This window comes from Sprattus sprattus (assembly GCF_963457725.1).
Source record: "Sprattus sprattus genome assembly, chromosome: 13".
Classification (NCBI taxonomy): Eukaryota; Metazoa; Chordata; class Actinopteri; order Clupeiformes; family Clupeidae; genus Sprattus; species Sprattus sprattus.
Genome location: NC_137911.1, coordinates 10,101,025 through 10,124,457, shown reverse-complemented (window position 1 = coordinate 10,124,457; position 23,433 = coordinate 10,101,025). Strand labels below are relative to the sequence as shown.

The following is a 23,433-nucleotide window of genomic DNA, read 5'->3' as shown; positions in this document are numbered from 1 at the left end:
TGACTCAAAATAGCACAGCATTAACATTAAACTATGGAAGAAAGTGCCATAAAACAGATTGTCAAATAAACACAAAGACTCCAACAACAATGACAGGCAATAATTCCGAAGACAGTTTAACAACCATGAACATCCTAATCCATACAAACAACATCTTTTTTTCATTTAGAAGGGGGAAAAAAAACCTGAAAAAAAACACTTACTGCAATCCCTGCTCTCATCTGTAACTCAAGAATGGGAAAGTCAAGGGACTCAAGCTCCCATTCCATAATACACAAACTGTATTACAGACCTGTCATTGCTTCTACATAAGATGACATTGGGCAACAGTGGCCATCTTACTGTCTGCCTTATTCAGTTAAGAAAAATGATGGTTTTGTGTTAATGGGCAGGATTGGATTATGTTTTGGAGCACATGGGCCTGAAAACGACGGTATTCCCTAAATGGAGGGGATTGGATTAAGTTGCATATGGGCTGGGAGGCCGTATTAATATACTGCACGGCTCCTGCAGCAGCAGCAGATCCACAGGGTGGATGACAGGCCTAGAGAGGAGCTTGATGAAGACAGAGGGAGAATAGAGACAGAGGCAATAATAGAGGGGGGAGAGGGAGAGAAACAAAGGGAGGGAGAGAGGGATGGGGAGAGGGAGAGCAACATGGGGAGGGAATGAGGGATGGGGAGAAGGAGAGAGGGTTGTAGGAGGAAGGACAGAGAGGGGAAACAGTTAACATCATGCTGGGTTGAGGAAGAGAGGAATATTTCAGGCTGTGTTTCTCTTTCCACGTTATGGTGGGTGAGGAGACACACACACACACACACACACACACACACACACACACACACACACACACACACACACACACACACACAGCGTGGCTGTCAGGAGCACCACTGAAGTGTGAGCTGTCAAATGTGTGTGTGGACTCCAGCGGATGTGTCGTTTGCCTTTTTCTGGTCTCCCACTGCCTGCCACTTCCTGCCTGGCTCCCTGCCTCTGATTGGGGCCCTGCAGGTAAGAGGGCCTAGAGAGAGCAACCTCTCTTTCACACTCACACACTCTCTCTCTCTTTGAAACACACACACTCACTCTCCCACACAGAGATGACTACAGACCCCGCCACGCACATACACACACGACAAGGAATCCAAAGGAAGTGTGGAGGGGGCAGGCAGGGATCTCAAGCAGTCATCCAGCCTGCCTCCTCTGGGTGCCGTCACGTCCTGAGGAGATCGGCTCCTACACAGCCCCGCCTCATCCTGTTCATTCTAATTAGCTTGTGTGCGTGAAATCAGACACAGAACCAATTAGCTCAATCACACACAAATGGGGAAGAAATACCTGCAGGACATGTGCCAGCTGAGGTCAGAAAGTGAGCAGCTCTTGACAGAAGACAACAGGAGTAATTTCCACAAATGCCCAGAAAGAGCGAGAGGAGAAGAGCTTCAGGGATTGAGCTTTAGCATCTTCATGCTCGTCCAGACAAAGAAAGTGAAGTCAGAAGAGAGAAGTTTTGATTAATTTTGGCTTTGCGTGATAATACCATTTTCGGGGGCCTGTAAACAAAAACTTTTGAAAACGGGTTCCAGAGTGGAGACTTTATCCAATCAGATTTCATTCTCAAAGAAGCTTCAGTTTGAGGTCCGCCCTCCATAGCCTCCAATGTAATGGCAATGAATTTAAATTCTACTTTTGATTGTCAGAAGACATTATGATTATCAGCTAATTTGTTCCATTGCTAAGAAGAGGAGGAACACTATTGGAAACATCCAAAGCGTCCAAAGCCTTTCTGGGGTTGCTTGCTTTACAGTGATGCTAAACGCTAGCAACTTTAGAGCTTAACTGGGGAAATTCTGTTCGCCCTTATCACGTTTGGCGGATGTAAAACAAGAAAATACTTCAATCTTTAACACATCTCATAGTGCCATTGCTTTGATAATAAGCTTGTGTAGTTGTTGGCTATAACTTGTAGCATAGGTTATGCAAGAAACGTTTTTACTCGTTTTTAAGTGTCCGTGTGGATGCGGACTTTTTGGGAAAACGTCAATGACAAACTGAGTTGTCTAGTGGACGGGATGGGTTGTGGGTGTCAAACGGGATGCAACAGCAAGACTAAAATGACAAACCAACAGACGTTCAAAAACATTAATTGAGATGTGGCGAGACACAAGCAAGTCAGCAGAAACTGCGGTAACTGCCTGGCTGGGTCTTATCCCTCTGATTAGGGGCTAGCTGTCTGAAACCCATCAGAGATGTCATGCTAGGCGGACCCCTGGGACAGCAGTGCACGCCGGGTGATCCTTTGCCTTTTTTCTGCCAGCAGCTCTTCTTCCGATGAGCTTCGCCTTCCGCTGACTCTCCCCTGCAATTTCAGCGCCTGGCCCGCGGCGCGACCCACCGCCTCCCGACACGCTTCTAATGCCACCCTGTCACCAAGACGACAAATCCCCTGCACCCTTGACTCCGTGTTCTCTCTTTGTGTGGTGGAGAAAAGAAAAGAGGCAAGGAGAAAGACCCCCCCCCCCCCCCCTCCTACTTTCCACCTCTCGATCACTGCAACACGTCTTTTTGCATTAACAAGCCGAAAAGCAAATAGGGGCCCCGTCTGTAGACCCACTACCTACTGGCTACTGTAATTGAATTTCCTGATGGGGTGGCTTTGCTCAGCTTGTTAAGAGGGGTTGGAGGGGGGGGCTTTTCAGAAAGATGTGAGTTGTTTTAGGGTGGCCTAGAAGTGAGAAAAGGATATGGAGAGGGAAAAGAGAGGAGTGTTAGATAGAGATAAGAAAATGGAGATGTTGTAGGGGGCAGTGAAAGAAGGAAACATTTGAGTGAGAGATTAAATGAAAAAGATTCCGGGAAAAATAGCGGGAGAGGGAGAAAGAGCACAAAAAATAGGGGAATAACTTCAAGTGTATGTAGATGAAAAGAAGATACAAGAAAGAAACAAAAAGAGAAAGAAACAAAGAAATAAAACAAACATAACTGAGGATAAAGGGAGGTTGATGGAGAGAAATGAGGTAAAAGAGCCGAAATTTCCATTTTCATCTCTGCAGAAGAGGAGAAGAGAGGAGTGGAAAAGGAGAAGAGAGGTGGAGAGAGGGAGAGCGGGGGCTGCGTGCGGCGCACCGAGGAGAACGCCGCTGGCTCCTGCAGAGCTTTTTCATTGTCACCGCACTCGTCTCCCGGGCTTTTCAGAGGAGCCGGTGAAATTGCCACTGAAGAAACGACAGCGGGGCACGCTTGTTAGCACATTAGGGGTGTGGGGGGTTGGGTGGTGTTGCAGAGGTGTGTGTGTCAGAGTGTATGGAGGGGCTGAGAGGGGATGGGGGTGGGGGGGTGGAGGGGTGGGGAGGCACCAGCCAGGGCCCCGGAACACTCCCCCTGTGTTGTGTTAATTCACCGTGGCCCACATGCTAGCGCTGATAGCCTCCATACTGATCACTCCTGCGCTCCCCTCTCCCTTCTCTGTTTCCATGCTATCTAGTGACCTCGTTTCCTCTCTCACAGGTTCTCTGGGTGCTAGCAGTCTCTGGAAGAGGAGGAGGGAGGAGGAGGAAGAGGAAGAAAAGGATGCTAGTCCTCTCTGGAGGACAAGTGCAGCAATGAATGAGTTGCTTTGAAGAGGACATGGGGCCAAGGAGGGCCTCTGATGTACAGGGGAGCGCCTGCTCACATAAACACTGTGGTTACACACACACACACACACACACTGCCTTTCTCACTCTCACACACAAACTTAAATCAATGTGAAGATCAGCAACACCCGCTGACACCATCATGCACACAATTGCACAATACATCTGAATGAGCATTAAAATCAGAGAAAAACTACAAGCGTGTGCGTGTACACACACACACACACACACACACACACACACACACACACACACACACACACACACACACACACACACACACACACACACACACACACACACACACACACACACACACACACGTCATCACAATTTAACTAACCAAGACTGACTGGGCAGTTAAGCCTAACGGCCTAAAACGTAAGGAAATCCTTCGCTATTTGGACAAATGAACGGATGTGTGGAATATGAAAGAATGAGGCATATTGATTGGAGGCATTCTGTTTCAGGCAGGTTGCTCTGGGAGTTTGGAGAGACACCGGTCTGAGCCATAACAGCCAAAACAGCCAATATCTCTGCCTGCTAATTCTTGAATGCCAATTTACAGAAGCAATTACCAGGAGGCTCTTGTCTGGAAGAACACAGCCACAGGAGATGAGAATGGCATGTGTGTGTGTGTGTGTGTGTGTGTGTGTGTGTGTGTGTGTGTGTGTGTGTGTGTGTGTGTGTGTGTGTGCGCGAGTCAAAGCCCAGTTGAGGAACAACACTGTAATCTCACACTTGCACTCGTGCAAACACACACACACACACTCACGCGCCTGCACACAAACCCTTACCTCTGGGCCACAGGGACCAAGCTGTCTAATTGCACATATTCTCGGCACCCTTCTCCCCGTCCATCTGTCTCCATTGTTACAGTACGCTGAGAATTCCTCAGGAGCAGGCCACTGGCAGCCCTGAAAACCAAACCGCAGGAGGAGCGGAGAGCACCGGTGCTAGCATGTAGGCTCCTCTACATCTGTCCCTGAGGTAAAACCCTGGCCTAACTTGAGTGTTCATCACACACACACACACACACACACACACACACACACACACACACACACACAAACACACACAGCCTCTCCACGCCGCATCCTGCTGTACAACACCAATTATACCAGAGCCAATTATAACACCACTGCAGAGTGCACAGTGGCTGTTTGCACAGAGCTGCCCAGAGGCCTGACTTTAAAAATAATAAAAATGAAGCGACGAGCGGAACGAGCCTCGGACCTCTGCCATGCCTCTCAGCAAAGCCTTGAAGAAAGATTTAAGATGTCCAGACAAGCAAAGAGTCTCTCACTTGTAATATAACTGTGTGAAGACTTATCTACATTACAATTATCGTTTAAATCAGCAAAGGTGAAAATATGAGAGATAAAAAGATAAGAAAATGTTCTCTGCTCTCTACAAGGGGAAAATGTATGTAAACCCTTTACATTTTCTAAAGAATCCAGAAAGGATTCTGGATCCCACAACACCCCCCCCCCCCCCCCCCCCCCAATCTGTAGGGCCTTCATGAAGTCTTCACTGTGATACAAACCTCTGTGTTAGGACAAGCGTCTCATCATCTGGAAGGATCAATGGACCACACGCAAAAAAAACCGAGAAGAGAAAGGCCCAAACTCCAGAGGTCAATGGCCCCAGCTCTGTGCAACCAGCGCTTGTATGGAACCACCAGGAAAAGAGGACGATGGAGCACAGAGAGGAGAGGAGGCGGAGGAGCTGGCAGGGAGGCAGGGGGGGGGATAAAGAAACATCGCATAAATAATCGAATTTGAGGAGTTTTACAGGCTGTAATTGCAGAAATCTATGTGTGCCCCGGAGTGGAGGCTAATCGCTTTATTTCTCCATCTGATGGCTGCGATATCGAAGGCCCCCTAACAGTGATTTTATTAGCTGGGACGCTGCTGCGGAGCCTGGCTGTCCCCCCCACCCTAGCCCAGCCGTCATTACTAGCCAATGTCCCCCAGATGAGCGGGGAGATAGCCCGGGCTAATGCACCGTAGCCTGGGGCCGCGGAGCTCCAGCGATCTGGGCGCCTGCTTCCCTGCGCCGACACAGGGCCATCCTATTAATCACCTGCCCAAATGCAATTGAGGGGGAGAAGCCTGTGTGAATGAAAGATGGCCTCCGAGGATCAGTGACGGCCCCTCGTGTCCTATTTATCGCACCCTTGGTGCCCGGGGTGAAATGTGTGTGTGTGTGAGCGAGTACACTAAACTGTCGCGAAAGGCAACGTTTATTTAATGTCAGAGGTGCACACGGGCGAAGAAGCATGTTATGGGAGCGCTAAAGGGAAGGGGGGGGGGATACACATGCACACACACAAACAGACACACACAGAGAGACACACAGATACACACAGATACACACAGTGACGTAGAAACATTGATCAGAATGCATTTTGCCATGTTAAATGACCTTTAAGATGAATGAAGATTTAAAACAGTTACGTTCACCCTTAAACCATTGATCTATAATCAGTCATTCTGATCTTCTGCTCATTCCAAGAGTTTTAGAGGTATACAATGGAACACAGGGTCAGAATATGCTCAGAATTTTGCGGTAAGAAAAATTATGTAAAATATCTACATCCATCTAAGCTTCCAGCCAGTAAAAGCCTACAAACATTTATTTTATTTATTTCTAAAAAATTCTATTTGTGCACCAAAACTATGTCCCTTCAAGAACCTCCAGTAATTAGTTATTCAAAAGAGGACTGGGGTTACTATCGAACACGCTTTTGTAAACACAGACTCTCTGCCTCCTGTTACTGTTGAGTTTCTGGTGAATTTTCCCTTAGGGCAAAACACAGGGTTGTATTCCCTAAGCTTGTAAATGACCAAACAGGGAGAGTATGAGTGATCAGGAGATGAGAGCAGGCTTGTGGAGCTCGCTGGTCTCAGAGAGACAGAAAGTGAGAAGGACAGAAAGATAGAGACAGAAAGAGAGAGAGATAGAAAAAGAGCGAGAGACAGGAAGAGGAAAAGAGAGGGAGAGAAAGAGAAAGAGAGAGGGAGAGAGACAGAGGCAGAGAAAGAAAGAAAAAGAGAGAGGGAGAGAGACAGAGAGACAAAGAGAGGGAGAGAGAGAGACAAAAAGTGAAAGAAAGAGAAAGGGAGAGATAGAGACACAGAGAGAGAGAGACAGATAGAGAGAGAGAGACATGTGGCTGTCTTGTGAGGTGGGTCACTAAAGGTTTAGAGCTGCTGATTGACTCCGAGGGGGTTCATCACAGGCAGCGCCGTGCATCCTAAACACTTCGTCAGTCGAGGTCCAGACCCCAACCACCTTCCCAGAATCACACACCCCACGTTCCTCCCGCCGCCGTGAGCCCAGGAGGGGGTCCGGCAGGGACAAGCATCTGTACACTAGCAGAGGCACGCACCTATTCCAGCGCAAAGTTTCAGAGGGGGCTTTTTGCATTGAGTGTGTTTGTGTGTGTGTGTGGGGGGGGGGGAGGCCCTGAAAACAAACTGATCAGCCTAAACAGGACAGATGGAGAACTTCACTAAAAGCCATGAATACATACTGTCCACATCCTGGGATATGCAGATATGATTGATTATTTTGGGGTGTGACGAGGGCAAATGAACAAAATGAAAAATGTCATGCGTCATCAAAATGTGATATGTGCTTTGCACGAAGCGGACAGTCAATGTAAACCACATTAGCAGTGTACCAAATTATGATTGCTATTTTCAAAACAAAAATGGACAAACTGTTAATGCAGTGCAGTATCAAGACATCACAGGCAGAGACAACGCCAATACCAGAGGGAGAGGGAGGGAGAGAGAGAGGGAGAGAGAGAGAGAAAGACAGAGAGAGAGAGGGGGGGGGGGGGGGGTTGTGTAACCGTGCCTTGCTGTCTTCATCGTGCAACACCCCCAAACACCACATTGTCAGCTCTGACAGATGACAATTAGTGAGCCCCACAACTTCCCTCCCCCTTCACACACACACACACACACACACACACACACACACACACACACACACACACACACACACACAGACCAGCAGGCCGTGACGTTACTGGGACACAATGGGGCCCATTGTGGGGTCTGGCAGGGAGCTGCTACACTGCCCGTTAGGCGTTTGGCTATGTTTGTGTGAGTGTGTGTGTGTGTGTGAGATTGGTGGGGGGAGATTGGGTAGGTTGGTGAAACATTCAGGGTGCACACACACACACACACACACACACACACACACACACACACACACACACACACACACACACACACACACACACACACACACGAGTAGGCCCAAAGCAGTCATCAGCTTGGTTGCCTTTGGAGTAGACTTAAAGGAAAGGAGAGAGAGACAGTCAAAGATTGTGTGCATACGTGTGTGTGTGTGTGTGAGAGAGAGGCAGAGAGCGTCAGGAAAAGCCTCCTCTCTATCACACCCTCTCTCTCTTTCTCGCTCACCCTCTCTCTCTTTCTCTCTCTCTCTCTCTCTCACTATCAGGCTAGTCCATATGCTGACCCCAGCAGCCCACTGCTTATCTCTGCCAATCAGAGGCCCTCGCTCCCTGGCAGCAGCCTCCCCCTCCCCCTCCCATCCACTCCACTGGACTGGCACGGCCAATGGGGAAGCCGCTTAGCGTCTCTCCCCTCCTCCTCCTCCTCGGCTGGTACACTTCCTGGCCCCTGCAATCGTCCGCGGACAGATGGGAGATGCCCACCTCTCAGGCCAGTTCCATTTCACTCTGACTGAGAGTCCACGCCAACTAGAACCACCCCCACCCGACCAAAACCAACAGTAATTCATACACACACACACACACACACACACACAGACAAAAACAGACATCTTCAATGTTCCTTCGCATGCACACACACACACATAATTTTGAATATCTGACAAGTTTGGCTTGGGTTGTATGTGTCTCTGCATGTGTGTGTGCGTGAGTGAGTGTGTGTGTGTGTGTGTGTGTGTATGTGAGGATCAGTGTGTGACAGAGAGAGAGATATCCCAAGCCAAGTTGATTCGGGGGTTTACACCTTCATTTAATTTCCTAGGTTAAGCCCCCAGTTGGTCTTTTAAATGTTACTTAAATTAAACTAGTTTGATTTGCTGACCAATGTCTTTGACATTGAGGTCCAGGGGAGGCAGAAATTGCTCTTTGATAAATTAAAACATACTGTCTAAACACACACATGCACCGACAGGGTGCTTTCAGCTGCAGATGAATTGAGTCTTAGTACAACCACAGAGAATGCAAAGAAATGCATCAAACACTGTAGAACCACAGAGCATGTGAAGAAACACATCAAACTGGCATAATGGGAACTTTTCCCAGCCCCTGCATTTCAAAATGCTGGGGTGTATTAGCAGCTTTCAGGAACGTTCTTCCCTCTCCTCTCATGTTGTATTAAGTGTTGAGGAGAGTAGGAGTGGGTCTGCTGCACAGCTTGTAAACACACACTCCACCAGCTGTGGCAACGAGTCCTAAATCCCCCCTCGCACTCCCGGGTCTTGACCCCCTGGCCTAAGGACACAGGAGGTCAAGCGGCTCCTAATCCTCCTGGCGGGCTGGAGCGCATCGGCCTCTGCGTGTCCACGCCACTGGCGCATATGCCTACTGGTGCTATGCATACGCACACACACACACACACACACACACACACACACACACACACACACACACACACACACACACACACACACACACACACACACACACACACACACACACACACACACACTCTACCACAAGAATTTAATTATGAACTTGGGCCTCACTGATTCACTCCCTCACATACAAACACTTCACACACCGACAGAAGCCTTCAATCATGGAAACACACACACACTGAGAGTGGGGTTATTGTTAGAGGGGTCCTGTGGGACAGTCTGGTGTGCTAATTGTTGTTGTCTAATATGTGTGTTAATATGTACTCATTCATCATTTTTAAGAGCATCTGCTTTGACGTGTGTGGGTGTGTGTTGTGTTAATTGTGCTTATGTTTTGGTTTGCTTGTGTGTGTGTTGACTGGACCCTTGAAGCCTGCGTGTAAAGACTGGACCCTATTCTGCTGAATGATATCAGCTAACTGAGGGTCTTCTCAGCTGTGTGTGTGTGTGTGTGTGTGTGTGTGTGTGTGTGTGTGTGTGTGTGTGTGTGTGTGTGTGTGTGTGTGTGTGTGTGTGTGTGTGTGTGTGTGTGTAGGCACTAAAAGCCTCAAGCCTTGTACACCGACTATATCTGCCATGGTTTTCATTTTTCCATCCAAGACATGATGACCAGAGAGAGAGAGAGAGAGAGAGAGAGAGAGAGAGAGAGAGAGAGAGAGAGAGAGAGAGAGAGAGAGAGAAAGAAAGAGAGAGAGAGAGAGAGAAAGAGAGAGAGAGAAAGACACACAGAAAGAGTGGGAGAGAAAGAAAGAAATAGAGAAAGAGAGACTCCTTTTTTCTCCGTTCCAAGCAGCCGATTTCACAGTCATGGCAAGCAAAGGATCAGTGAGGAGAGGAGGAGGCAGATGGATGAGCCTGCAGGCCAAGACCCACAGAACTGGATCTCCAAGCCCAGCACACAAGGACGGAAGTCATCTCACACACACACACACACACACATACACACACACACACACACACAAACACACACAGAGAGGGATAAAAGAGAGAAGGGGAGTTAAGAGGGAGAGATGTGAAGAACAAATAAAAGAAGGTATGTAGCAACATCTTCACATCGCACTGGCAACAATGACCATCTTAATCCCCTGGAGTTGTCCTCAATGAGGAAGGTGTCCTGCAGCACACGAGGGGGAAAAAGGGAGGAGGGAGATTGAGGGAGAGAGGGAGGAAGAGAAAGAACAAGGGAAAGAGGAAGGAGATGAGAGAGGATCTTTTGATGTGTCTCACAAAAGACTCCAGCACGGTCCTTTACGGAGAAGAGAGGAAACCGAAGACAGAACAGAGGAGCACTAGGCTTCTGAGCTCTAATGGCGGACTGCATGGCTGTGCCTGTGAGCTCAGTGTGTCCGTGTCAGGGGGGGATGTACTCGAGCCTGCCTGTCTCAAGGCCACCCGCATCTCACGGCCTTACTCCAGATCCCTCCAGATGGACTGCTCACAATAGTGCTACCAGCACAACCCGTGCCATTTCGTGCCCAAGACTCCATAATGACCTGGTAACGTGCAGTGCTGTCACGGAGTGAACGCTCATACATAGACCGGAAAAATTCAAGTGTGAGCCAGTGTCTGAGTCTGTGTGTGTGTGTGTGTGTGTGTGTGTGTCCCATCAAGACCATCTCTGAAATTCCAATTACGGACCCCATCAGAGCTTCTAGATTTCGCACTAGTAACAGTAGCACAACAGACTGAAACCGGGGCCCCTTCTCATGCACTGAGGCAACCACCCAGGAAAGATGCCATTAGTACTGGCTTAGCACTGTCAACAGGTGAGCAAGACAGAGAAGAGGGGTGGAGGAGGGAGGGGTTCCTTAATAGAGTCTGTCACGCTTTCTCTCACTCACTCAAGCCCGCGAACACACGTTTACGCACGCACACACACACACACACACACACACACACACACACACACACACACACACACACGCACGCGCAAACACACGCGCACACACTCGTTCCTGTATGCAGGAGCGTCAGTCTTCAGACTGCGATAAATGCAGGGATTCAGAAAAGGCTGTTCATCACTGTCCAACAAGCCCCTGTTTCAACACGTTGAACATGGAGGCTGATAAGGGATGGGGGACATTTTGGGGGAGGGGGTACTGAAGTAATGGAATGGTAAGTCGGGAGTCTGGAAAACAGAAGGCAGCAAAGAAATGAAAGACAAGATAAAAGGAAGTCAAAAACTTGGTGAAAAGACAGAGAATCAAGAGTGTCAAGGGAGGAAGAGGCGAGAAAAAAGGAAGATGGAGGAAGAGAGAGAAAAAAAAAAAAAAGAGAGCCACAACAAGACACGACAAACATGAGAAAGGGAGACAGAGAGAGAATGTCAGAGAGAGAGCGAGAGAGAGAGGGAGGGGGGGTGAGAGGGATAGAGAGACAGAATGGGTTTTGGAGAGACATCCGTCGATAATGACAGATTACTGTAATTCTGGCTGTCAGGACCATCGACCTGTGCAACTCACGCCAATCAATAGCTCAGTCCAGTATCGAGCCCCGGCGCAGACACACAGATGGGCGAGATTGCTGAAGGCGAGAGACTCAAGCTGGGCCCAACAATCTCAGCCGCTCGCAGCACATGGCAGATGAGAACGGCTTTTCCCCCTCTGAGCTGTCTCCTCTTTACCCCCCCCTTTCTTTTCTTTTTTTCCCCTCCATTGCCCCTCCACCCCCGCCTCTCATCCACCTCTCTCTTTCCCGCTCTCTGTCGCCTCGCTTTGTTTTCGGGCTGTGAGCATCTCGGTCTTTTCTAAAAGAAATAGGGCCAGCTTTAAACAGAGGTCACAGGCTAGAGTACTGAGAGAGAGGGGAGAGTGTGAGTCTGAGTGTGTGTGTGTGTGTGTGTGTGTGTGTGTGTGTGTGGGGGGGGGTTGCCTCTTTGTTACATACGAGTGGCCATAATATGAATACTATTACTGAAAATAAATAAAAAATAAACAAACATATAAATACAACAGACTTTTTTTTAGATTGCTACCTAGTTAAAAATACATAGAAGAGAGAGGAGGAAGGGGTGTGTGTTTGTGTGTGTGTGTGTGTGATGGGGTGAGCAAAATTCCAGCAATTATAAAACAGCATGCTACCTTTCCCTCGCACAGTAATATACAGTACATACGTGTACCTATATGAGTATGTGTGTGAGCAAGTGAGTGGGAGTGTGTGTATGTGTCCTTTATGGAAAGGGATTATTTTTAGACAGACATTCTTGCCAGACAGACTCTCCACGCGTACCTGACTAACTCAGAGAGTGCAAGCCTTCACATCATCTTGACAGGAGCAAACGTCTAATTACACACCTCCTGTTTGCTCTGTCGCTCTCCGAATTACTGGAGAGAGGAGACGTGGGAGACAGGGAGGGTGGGGAGAGAGGGAGATGGAGGGGAGAGAGGGAGATGGAGGGGAGAGAGGGAGAGGGAGGGGAGAGAGAAGTGTTGGTCAAAGTGGGCAATGAGTGAAGGAGACAGATGAGAAGAAAAAGGGACAGACAAAAAAAAGAAAAAGATAGTCACTGAACTATTCTGAAAGCTATTTCGAGTGTGGTTAGTGGCCGATGGTGATGGTGTGTGTGTGTGTGTGTGCGCCAGTGTGTGTGTGTGTGTGTGCGCCAGTGTGTGTGTGTTTTGCAGGTGATCAGAGCGATTCCATCACCTGCACGCCACCGATGCACAAGCCCCGCTCACTTTCATTCGGGGCGAAAGAGTGAGACGTCAATAACTATCGAACGGAGAGAGAGAGAGAGAGAGAGAGATAGCGAGAGAGAGAACAAGAACGAGAGAGTGACCGAGGGAGCGCAAGAGAAAGAGTGAAGGAGCGACGCTCAGCATCCTGCACCTCCTAAGCCCAGACCCGAGGAGGAGGTGGTTCATCGATAGCGTGCGACAGACCTGGACAGACGGGAGGGACGGAGGCCTGGGAGTCATATCTTACATCATTTCATCTCATCTCATCTCATCTCACACGTATGGATGGATGGCCGACATGCATGGCTGCTCACATGTCAACGCTCAGATAACATGTTTACATTACAGAGGGGGCAACTTTGAGTGGCGGAGCTTGGGGTTGTGGTGTTACGACAAGGTGGGCAAATACACAAATATGACACCGGTACGCTCAAGGACACACACACACACACACACACACACACACACACACACACACACACACACACCAAATGTTCTAACTATAGTGTTAGTGTCAGACCACTTTTCTATTTAAGGCTTAATTCTACACTCACTATCCCACAATGGCAATGATTTATAAAATGTGTGGAAAGCTGAAATGTCACACTGACATAATGATTCAGACTCTTGCAACATGAAGTGTGAAAAAAGTGGGTCTAAATACTTTCTGAATACACTCTCTGTGTGTGTGTGTGTGTGTGTGTGTGTGTGTGTGTGTGTGTGTGTGTGTGTGTGTGTGTGTGTGTGTGTGTTGCGGGTAGCTGAAAGGATACAAGTTCTGGTAGAGCGGGATGAGGGACTTGAGGGCTCGGCTGGCGTTGATGGCCGTGGCCCTCACTACCGCTGGCAGGATCTTGCTGTCCACTATGGCCCCGTCAAACAGGGGCCCAAAGAACGGCACCTGAGGACAGAACAACGCAGATCCATGACAGCTCTTCACACTCAAACACATTATAAGATCAGAGCAGGTTTGAGGCGGAGTAGAAAGCCCACCCAACGTCTCAGACTTGGCTGAGATGAGGTGCACTATTGAGGGTCATTCAAGCTACTGACTAGAGATGACTCGCTTTGACATAATCACATCGGACTGATGTGAGTCACCGTCACATTACACATTTGAGTCCAGGCTCTTGGACTGGCTAAACAGTGTGTTTAGAAAGATACGCTTTCACCTCTGCCTGGAACATTTGGGACCTCTTGCTTTGAGGGTCAAAAACAGCCCCACCCCCCAAAAAATACAACAACCAATGAGTATTAACACTAACAAAACAAACACACAACAGCCCATGAATGTGCACCATGGCATTTAACTCTGCTGGTCCTCATGACATCACAATCCCTTCTGGTGTTTCAACCCTGAACCACAAGGGCAGAAGGGCTGGCGTTTGAGTCCAGAACATTCCTTTTGAGTATTTCTAAATGGATGACAGAGTCCAGCCTCCTCGCCCCGGGGCCTGAGGCATGGAGCGCAGAAAAAAAAAAAAAAACAGAAACAAAATCCTGAAACAAAACAGAGAAATACACCCAGCAGCACTGATGCACTGGACGGCCCGTTTAAATTGACTTTCATAAAAGCCAGGCCCTCTCCTCTCTCTCTCCTTATCTGCTCATCTTTCTGCATTTCCTCAGACTCCCGTGGCCCAGGACGGAGAGCCGTGGTCTTCAGATCCATCTCCACGCCGGAATTTAATTCTGAGAATGCCGAGAATCGGATTACGCGGGACATAACTGAGCAGGAAGTGAGGCCGAGTGCTCCGACAGGGACATTTGTGTTTATAGAGTCCCCCCCCCTCCCGCCCCTCCCCTCCCCTGAGCCCCTGACATTTGTGGTTGAGTGCGAAATTAGAGCTTTTCGATCAAAGGGAGGCTGCCCTGATCCGCTCAGGTGAACCACAGGCTCAGCTCAAGGATGTTAATACATGGCAAGGAGACAAGTGATTGATGGCAGTGACTAAGGGATGTCTTAATGATGGCACTCCATATGAATTGTCACAAATCATAAATCCTCGTTAAAGAGAGGAGTCTTATCCCGTTTTTTTTTTTTTTTCAGTCAAATTCCTAGTTTTAGCTGATCAGATTTAAACATCTGTGGTTGGCATAACAGCTACAAAATACGTAGTTTAGTTGAGCACATCATTTTAAATTGTTCTTGTAAAAAGCACAGTTATGTGCTGTTGCTTTACGGTGCTATAAAGTAACATATAAGTGGATGTATATTGTATGGGTATACATATGTATATGCAATGTATATTGATTGGGATTTGCAGTAGAGACTTGGTTAGACATCGAAACAGAGGACCTTTGTGAATTCATTAAATATACCGAACACAGGGTCAGGTATTGACTGTCTGTGCAGATGTATGATCGGTGTGAACGTTCCCCACCTCTGGCTTCTTGATGATCTGGATGCTGTACATGTGGTTCTTCATGGGGTAGATGATGATGAGGACGTCTCCAAACTCGGTGGGGATGATGCCTCTCCGGTAGTCTCGAGAGTGCTCCGACCACACAATATGCACTTCGTCATTACCCAGGTGCCTCAGCTGCAAACACAAGAGGGCCAGTTAGTCACAGGAAGTGAATGGAATATATCTTCAGAAATCAATCAGATCTCTTAGAGCGATTACAAAAGGCCTCTTCCCCACAATGTGTCTGAGGAATCCACAACAACACCCATCCAAACCAAAGCGACACCAAGAAATTAGCAAGACAAACCTTCACTTTATTTGACACATGGCTGAACTAGTCCAGCCCCTTGAGTCAGTATAACAGCATGATTGTTAACAGCATGATTGACCTATTAAAGACCCAGGACTTTGAGTCCATGAGTGTTCTCCTCTCTCCACAGGAGACATTCTCAAAAACACCTCTGTTTGAGGCATTATTCCATTAAAGCTTTCCACAATGTCATATTCCCTGTTTGTTACAAATAAAAGACAGAAAAACAAACTCCAATGGCCAGAAAACGAGGCAAATGAAGAGGTCCTGTTGCTAGTTTTTCCCCTAAATGTGTATCTAGGATCTCTGAGAGCCCTCTTTGCGTCTGTGTGCCTGACCCTGACCTTGTGAAGTACTCTTAGAGAGGCGAAGAGAGAGTGAGTGTGTGTGTGTGTGTGTGTGTGTATGTGTTTGTGAGTGAAAGAGGGGGGGGGGGGGGAGAACAAGGGCTGTGAAAGAGGAGAAGAAAATCACAAACAGGGAGGTCAGAAAAGAAAGAGTGAGAGAGAGAGAGAGGATTGTAAAAAATTGTTACCTGGATTGTAAAAAATTTGAACCAATTAGATCAATCTTCTTCCCAAAATTTGAAAATATAATCCCAAATTTTAATCAACTTGACAAAAATAAAAAAATTAAATATATATTGGGTAAACACCCAGATTTAATATATGTATCTGCGAAATACGTAAAAGCTTGTCATGACAGCCACGAGACATAATTTTCTGGTTATGTATTTACTTCCTTGTTTTGTTTTATTTATTCATTTACTTTTATCTTTTATCATTATTATTATTTTTCTTTTTTTTCTTTCCCTTAATGCTGATCTCTGTGTGTGTGTGTGTGTGTGTGTGTGTGTGTGTGTGCGTGTGTGTGTGTGTGTGTGTGTTGTTATCAGTATTATCACTAATGTTGCTGCTATCTGCTGTTAATATTGTTGTATTGAGTGCTTTGGCAACAATGTATCGCGCATTCATGCCAATAAAGCCATTTGAAATTGAAATTGAGAGGAAAGAGAGTGACAGAGGGACACAGAGAAAGAGAGAGACACACAGAGAGAAAGAGAGAGAGAGAAAGAGAGATAGTAGAAATAGAGAGAGAAAGAAAGAGAGAAAAGGAGAGAGAAAAAGGACCCCAAAGACAGACAAAAGATAAGAGTGTAGCAGTGCTGACAAAAGAAGAAAGAACAAGACAGAGCAAGATTAAGACGAGCATCAAGAAAGAGAGAAGCAGAGAGAGGAGCCCCTGCACAGTTGCCACCCCCAACACACACACACTCTCTCCTTCTCTCTCTCTCATCCATCTTTTCGGGCGCACTCAATCTTTCCCTCATCTCACTCCATCACTGCTGAGAGGGGCTATCAACACATGGCCCCGGCCCTCAATTCACACATCTGACTTTAGCCAATCACAGCGACTCTAAGGTGCACATGACCCTTGGCTGTCCCCGATAGCCGCCATCCATTACGGTGCCAAAGGTTGTGTTCAAGAGACGCCGTCGCACCTACACTATCCGCTCATACCAAAACACATGCACCAGTGACACAGCACTGCCTCACAATCACCTTGTACTCCCCACAAAAGCATGAACAGTCAAAGTCGACGGGCTACAGAATGTGTGTTTTTTCATGCCAAGATTGGATGCTTGAATGTATTCCCCCTTAAAAAAGTCAGGTTATAAACACAAGTGCCAGTAGTTAACTAAGTTCATGCATGTCTGTGTTCTTTTTGGCAGGATTTCCACGGTTTGTCCGGCACCTATGTGCAGCTCTCCATTTTTTCACCTTCCCCAAAGCAAACCACCTTCAAAGCCCTCTCAGAATAACTCTGTGCTGTGAGAAAGCATGAGAGACCAGGAGTGGATGGACAGCAGACAGGGGGAGGGGGGGAGGTAGATAGAGGAAGCAAGGGTGTCAGCAGCTGTAAAAGGGGAAGGAGGGGGGTGGAACTGAAACAAACAGATAAATAAAGCCTAGTGCGGCTCGGTGCGTTGGGGGGTGCGGTGCGTTGGGGCTGGTCTGGCGATGGCCGTGCTGACACGCGTTAGTGTCTGGTTAACATGGTTTAGCGGCGCTATCGGGCCCTTCGCTCTCTGGCCTGCTGCCGTCGTGCCAACGCTAATCCAATTCAGGCCCCCGAGTCCAGAGCACGCCGCAAACACGGGGACAGCTCCAATCCAATTTGGGCACAATATGACCACGCCACCAGCAGCATAGGTGGAGGGAGGGAGAGGTGTGTGTGTGTGTGTATGTGTGTGTGTAAAGGGGGGAGATTTTTAGTATATTCCTTCAGTGATTGCTCAACACCCTTGGGGGTTGAAATATTCCTGTTTGTAAGACACACACACATATAAACATAAAATACACAAACATAAACAAACACACAACTATTAATTTCTGTCTTCATCTTTCTTATACACAAACACACAATGCACCCAACACTACTCTCTCCTGTCTAACAAACAGTTGAACGCTTCAACCATGACGATGAGTTCCGGCTCATGAAGGACGGTGTGGCTGCCATGCGCTGCCAGTGGTGGGCAGGGAGAGAGAGAAAGACACAGAGGGGCGTCTGGTGAGCGATGGGATCCCCTCTGATCATGTTACCACCCCGTTCCGCTTGATCACTGACGAGGAGTGGCCCGGGCGCTGTCCACAGAGAGGTGCTGAAGAGTGAAGGCTGTTAAGGGAGGCCCATTGTTGCTCTCTCACCTTTGAGGGTTAGGCTGAGGCTCTAAGACAGCAGAGATCTGGTTATATCTGTAATCTAAAGCCCCCTTTTTAAACAGGAAGGATGGGGGGGGCATCGTTGGTCCGCCATGAAGGCAGCAGCGGAGGTAGTCACAGATCCGCAATGGGCGTCTGTGTTTAAGGGAGAGCCGACATGTTGTTCTTAAGTCAGAACCCTGCAGGATGGCTGAACACAGTCACATTTTCTACAGACTTCCTTGAAGCCTCAACAAGTCTGTATAGCAGTAGTATAGAGCAATGTCACAGAGGCCATATGGCCAGAGGTGATGCGAGCTCCATGTACGATGAGGCTGTACTAGGCAGAGGTTCCTACATCACATCCAGTATGGGGTGTGAATGGGCTCTGGAGTGGACCTGGGTCTCATCTGGCCCATATGCGGTAAATCACAGAATGCTCTCTAGGAACCAGGATGAGAGCAACACAAGCCCTCCCACATGGCTAGTCAGACGCCAGGCCTCATACATGCAAAAACACCTGTGTGCTCCTCAGCATCTACCCTTTCTTTGACCATCACACACACACACACACACACACACACACACACACACACACACAGACACACACAAACACACACACACACACATACAATCACACACACAGACACACAGACACACACACACACACACACACACACACCACTCATTCCTAATGAGCATTTTCTGGGTGGCATCTCTATCTGATGGAGGGAGGGTGCTGGACTTTTTGTCTGGAGCCCTCCATTAACGAGAAGCGGCAGCAGCTTGCGTATGGGCAGGATGCAGACGGGCCATATCACGCTTCTTATTACACCTCTCCTCTCCTCCACACAAAAATCACTCACTGATAAACACCAGGGGCTTCATCTCTCTCTCTCACTCTACCTACCTCCCTCCCTCCCTCCCTCTCTTTCCATTTCTCTCTCTCTCCATCTCTCTCTCTACCTCCCTCCCTCCCTTCTTCTCCATCTCTCTCTCTCTCTATCCCCATCTCTCTTTCTCTCTCCCTCTCCCTCCATCTCTCCCTCTCCCTCCATCTCTCTGTGTCCTTCGCTTCTTTCGCAGAACAATGACTCGGAAATTAAAGCTCACAGCTAACGATCTGTCTGCTTATTACAGGTAATTAGGGCCCGCGTCTGCGAGACACCACAGCGTCCGCGCCTCAAATCACCTCACAATCTCCCTCCTCCCTCATTCTGATGGCGCAGAAGGGAAAAAAAAGAGGGAAAGGCAGAGGAAGAGAGATAACAAAACCTCTAAAACAAAGACAAATGAAAGGAGAGAGGAATAGAAAGAGGATACAAAAACAAGGGATAAAGACAAGACAACGGTAGAAGGGGGTAATACATAATGACAGGGAGAGAGAGAAAGAGAAAGCTGTGTATAACTAATGGTTTTTACCAGGGGGGTGGGGGGGGGGGCAAGGTGGTGGTGGTGGGGTTGTATTCTGTGTGATGTGCTGGGGTCTGTAATCTAATTACAAACCCCACCTCAATCCTTAACTTCACTGTGAGGTCAGTTGGCCCTTCGGTCTCTCTCACACACACACACACACACACACAAACACACACACACACACACACACCTCGCCTCTATTCTCCATTCGTCCCTTCAATATTACATTCCAGTCAGCGTTCATTTAGAACTGCTCTGGGTGTCTTTGCACCTCATCACCCGTGCCCCCTTTGCTGACAGATTGTGTGTGTGTGTGTGTGTGTATGTGTGTGTGTGTGTGTGTATGTGTGTGTGTGTGTGTGTATATGTGTGTGTGTGTGTGTGTGTGTGTGTGTGTGTGTGTGTGTGTGCGCGCGTAAGGGCTGAGACGCAAAATGGGAACAGCACTAATGATGTTCCATCCTTCATTCTGCGCTCCCTCGACCTCCACAGACAAAAAAAAAAAAAGAGAGATACAAGAGATGGGGGGAGAAAAAAAAGCGATATCGGCACAGCCCCGCAGCCAGGGTGTTTATGGGTAATTTGGGCCGGTTATTAGGTTTGGGTTGAGCGGAGGAAGAGGAAAACATACCAATGCAGACAGAGCACAGGAGCCAGGCCAGCAGCTCGGAGCTAAGGTGACATGACAAAGAGCGACAGGGAGCGAGAGAGAGAACAACTACTTCTGGAGGCTGGAACAGAGAGACGTATGGAATGACAGTGAGGGAGAGAAAGAGAGAGAAAGAGAGAGAGAGATAGAGAGCGAGAGTGAGTCAAAGAGAGAGAGAAGTCTTTACCTCTGAGGGAAATGAGAGTGAGAGATGTACAACGTAAACAGCGCCGGGGAGATAAGAAGGCAATTGGATACACACACACACACACACACACAGATCAGATCAGATCAGATGAGATCAGACAGCTAGTCAGAGGAGTTGAAACACACCACCAGCCACCCTCTCATCAGGGAAGATAAAGGACTGCGATCTTCTCTCTCTCCAAGACAAAACAGGTGCACTGGCAGAGGGGAACAAAGGCAATACGGCACTGAGACAGCGGTGGAAGGGGACACAGTGGCACATGGGGACTACGGTGGCAAACAGCGTGTTCATGTCCCCGCTTTATTCTCCGGCGGTGGAAAATGTGTCGGTGCTGACGGGGCAGTGAGGCCCGGCACAGAGCGCCGCGGCACAATGGGCTCTCTCGGCATGGAGTCCAGCCCGGGATAATGGGTCCATAATGGAGGGGTAACACATGGGTCACGCTGCCATTGTGGGCCCACTTCACCCCCACGGAACCATGGGTAAAAAAAAAAAAAGATGGGGTAAAAAAAAATAATACAGTGGGGCTGAGGGATTACGTGAGAGGCAGGTGAGAGAGAGAGAGAGAGAGAAAGAGAGAGAAAGAGAGAGAAACACACAGATAGAGGTGACAGAGTCAGTGAAAGGGAGATGGGTAGGGAGTAAAGAATAACGACAAAGAGGCTGAATGGGAGCAACAGAAAAGAAGCGTGGTGAGCAGTGCTTTATAATGGTGTTCACTATGTCCTGAGAGAGAGAACGAGAGAGAGAGAGAGAGAGAGAGAGAGAGAGAGTAATGGTACAGCTGACTGGACAGTGAGGAGAATGGAGAGTGGCGGTAACAGTGGAACCCTAGGGGCAGCAAACAGAGACAGAAAGCGAGCGAAGGAGAATGAGAAAGAAAGAGATACACTGGAACCCATGGAGAGAGCAAGCGAGGGAGCTGAGAGAAGCCAGAGAGAATAGAGAGGAGGAGAGGTGGAGAGGAGGAGAAGTGCAGAGGTGAGCCAACTGCGGTACTCTTGGGCAGAGGAGGAGATCGATGGCAGCTGAAAGGCCTCCAGCTGACCTCTGCACGGGGTCACTGGACAGAGAGGAGGTCACGGACAGACAGACAGGCAGACAGACAGACAGACAAACTGCCCAAGACTCCCCCCGAGGACCTGGCCTCTCTGCCCCCTGACCAGCACCACTCACATCTACACTGAGCTCTGTGTTACAGTGAGGAGCAGGAGCAGGAGCAGGAGCAGGAGCAGGAGCAGGAGCAGGAGCAGGAGCAGGAGCAGGAGCAGGAGCAGGAGCAGGAGCAGGAGCAGGAGCAGGAGCAGGAGCGCCATGTTTAAACTATTGCCCCTGCTTCAGGCATCCCCCTGCTCTTACACTGGGATTGAGACAGAGATCATTTACAGTCGCAGAGATGATTCTCTAGAGATCCTGGGCCATTGAACATTGAAAGACAAAATTGCATGCAACCCACAGACATGCATCAATCTCATCTAATAATGATGCTCTAGCTTTTTGGGCAAAGTACTGCCGGATGTTTATATGATCATATCTGCCTGTCTATGAATGCAATTAGAATATGTTACTGAACTACTCATTTACTGGTCATTGTTATGCTACTGCTAACCTTGATGCTATCTACCACTCTGAACTATTTAACTTAACAGGTGTGTCTTCTGATTTCTCAATACAGGCTAAAAGCCCACGTGAACCTTTTCTCTCGCTCACACGCGCATGACACGGCTTAGAGTGCATTGTTTTTCTGATCCAAACATCACTTCTCATTTTGAAGCGATCCGATGACACCCACCCTCTCTCTCACACACACAGACACACACACACAGACACAGACACACAGACACACAGACACACACACAGAGAGAACGTACCTTCTTGGTGAGTGAGTCGTCTGAGTCGGGGGGCATGCGTGTGGACACGTGGAACATGACCTCCACGGTGGAGGTGGCGAAGTAGGGCATGGTCTGACCCGTGCTCCGGTTTCTCTGCAGGCCACCCATGAAGCCACAGTGACTCGTCAGGTTCACCTGCACACACACACACACACACACACACACATTCATTAAGAGTGGTGCAGTCACGTACACAAGCAGTTCCAGTTACATGCAGTTCCTTCAGAGCCGCCATAGTAGGAGCTCTCCATGTATTCAATGCTAGCTGCCTGAGTCAACTGGGTCGTCTGGGTTTGTTTTTAAATCTGCATTATAAATAGAAGTGAAGTGACCGCTCCATACCTCCCAGCCCAGGCCAGAAACAAAGTCCTCGTAGGCCTGGCTGCCACTGGTGTTGGACAGGATGGAGTGCTTATCCTCCTGCCCCTCCGCCACGTAGAACACTGCGATCTTATGCGTCTCACGGCTGAGAGGGGGAGAGGAAGAGAGAAGCGAGGGGGGGGGGGGGGGGGGCAGAGAAAGACGAGAGAAGGGGAGATTTTCAGAGGGGTAAGAGAACAAGCAAGGAGACGAGGCGATTTTGACTCGTGAGCATGATGCTGAAAGTGGTACTGATTAGAGGCTGAACACATTGAGGTAGTGGAGCTCCTACCACTGTCTGGAGTCCAGGTTCTTCAGCTCTCTCAACAGCTTCTCGTTCTTCTTCAGCAGGTGGAAGCTACTCCTGTGGGACAGAGAGCGTGTCAGAAAAAAAAAAAAAACACTGACTCAAATGCAATAAACCCACACTGACAGTGAAAACACTGGGAGAAAAACATTTAGCAGATGGTGTCACCTAAAGAAAATTTCAGTACAAGTAGGGCCTACATTATATGATTCTGATC

At 48.4% G+C, this 23,433-nt stretch overlaps 1 protein-coding gene across 4 annotated transcripts in view; it reads right to left on the bottom strand.

The window, feature by feature from the left end:
- ralgapa1 (Ral GTPase activating protein catalytic subunit alpha 1) overlaps positions 1-23,433 on the bottom strand; it is a 74,974-nt gene that overhangs the window by 4,898 nt on the left and 46,643 nt on the right. For all 4 annotated transcript variants that reach the window (XM_080850571.1, XM_080850568.1, XM_080850570.1 and 1 more), the window contains 5 exons: positions 23,202-23,273; positions 22,892-23,015; positions 22,529-22,684; positions 15,349-15,507; positions 13,738-13,865 (listed from right to left, as the gene is read on the bottom strand). In XM_080850571.1, coding sequence (XP_080706697.1) covers positions 13,738-13,865; positions 15,349-15,507; positions 22,529-22,684; positions 22,892-23,015; positions 23,202-23,273 — 639 coding nt within the window. The remainder of the gene's footprint in view (positions 1-13,737; positions 13,866-15,348; positions 15,508-22,528; positions 22,685-22,891; positions 23,016-23,201; positions 23,274-23,433) is intronic.